The sequence below is a fragment of the Fulmarus glacialis genome, unplaced genomic scaffold (genome assembly GCF_000690835.1).
Source record: "Fulmarus glacialis isolate BGI_N327 unplaced genomic scaffold, ASM69083v1 scaffold29333, whole genome shotgun sequence".
Lineage (NCBI taxonomy): Eukaryota > Metazoa > Chordata > Aves > Procellariiformes > Procellariidae > Fulmarus > Fulmarus glacialis.
Window position 1 is genome coordinate 2,196 of NW_009205352.1, and position 1,617 is coordinate 3,812.

At 30.9% G+C, this 1,617-nt stretch overlaps 1 protein-coding gene across 1 annotated transcript in view; it reads right to left on the reverse strand.

The window, feature by feature from the left end:
- Positions 1-879: 879 nt before the first annotated feature.
- LOC104075030 (trafficking protein particle complex subunit 12-like) overlaps positions 880-1,617 on the reverse strand; it is a gene marked incomplete at its 3' end in the record, with an annotated part of 5,943 nt that continues 5,205 nt past the window's right edge. Inside the window, exon 2 of the mRNA XM_009575374.1 lies at positions 880-996. Within this exon, the coding sequence (XP_009573669.1) occupies positions 880-996 (117 nt within the window). The remainder of the gene's footprint in view (positions 997-1,617) is intronic.

Genomic DNA, 1,617 nt, shown 5'->3' on the forward strand with positions numbered 1-1,617 from the left:
GGTTTAACTTCAAAAATTACCTTTGAATTCCTTTAACAACGCTTGAGGAAATCAACTAGAGTTCTCCTAACATGACAAAAAGTCTCTTCTGGAGCTTTACATGTAATGTAACACAATTAAATTAAAAGACGTTAAATACTAAATACAGACTGTCCTAACACTTAATTCCTCACTGCTTTTCCTCAGTAATTTTTCATCCATTTTTTCAAAAATAAAATAAGCCTAAAATATTTTGACATTTCAACAGATTAAGTAAGGCTCAGTCATGTAATAGTAATGAGTTTCATAGAGGAACACAATGGTTGAAGAACAAGACAAGATTCACAAGGTTGCTAGATGCAACTATTTCCAGGTCTGAAATATTTACATTAAGGAAAGGATTTTAACTTAGAGAAAATTAAGCTTTCATTTGGAATTAATTTAGTTCAGTTTTCCTGCACTGAAATAAAAAATTAAAGCATTGAAATTATCACATCAGCTTTGCTTACCATTCACAACAACTAGTATGTCTTAACTTTTGTAAAACACTAAGGTGAGAACATAAATAATACATATGCAGATAAACAAAAAAGCCACTAAAATCTGTTTCGCAACCATTTACATTACATGAAAATTAACAGCTGATAAAATTCACAGTAACTTAAAATTACCTTTTTTCTAACTTTTGCATATAAAAAAAATGTTTACTACGTCATTTAAAACCCAATATTTAAAACCCAGTGTCATTCCCACTAAAAACTACTGGACCTTGGCTAGTACCTTTGCAGAATCATGAACAGACAGGTTTTTTTTCATTTCTCCTCACAGTCAATAGCTCCCAACTATCTTGAGGGAAGCATGATATTTAATATATATTGAATTATGAAGATTGTTACTTACAATTAGCTGTTTCAAGCCTACAAATGACTGTTCTACAGAGTTCGTGTTTAAAACTTGTCTCTTCACTGCAGCTTGCTCCCCCAAGAAGCGAAGCATTAAGTCTTTTACTGCATCTCCCTTTGTGTTCGTGGAACAGAAAAAGAAGAAACATAACAAGACATTTTTAAACATTATTTTAGCAAAATAAAATGTTGAATTAAAGCTGAGCAACATAGTTTCTTCCTTTTGAGAAATGCTTGTTTTCCAGTACTTTTTGTGTGAAATGAATATAAATGCATATATATTTACAGCATTTTAATGAAAACTTCTAGATTTACTCCACATTATTTGCTATATTCTTTTTTTCAATGTTTAGGTTTCCATTAGCATAGTAACATTCAGGCTTATTTGCTTCTCATATTATTATGCTTCAAAGATTTTATAAAATACTCTTCAAAGATCTTACAAAACACAGTAAGTGTTACGGGTTTTTATAATGGATATTAATATACTGACCGAAGATAAACATGCCTTAAGTATCGACTCAACATAAACTTTGAGAGATTGTAACAAGAAGTAAAAAGCAACCCTTCAACAAGTATTCTTAATTCCGAAAGAATTAACTGCAGGAATCAGTCAGAGAAATTGGGTTATCTGAGCTCAGTAATTTGAAGACTTGAGACTAGTTGAGACATAGACATTTGCAACAGATTTCTAAAGTTAGACAAGATTAATTCTACATTTTACGGCATGAAGCAG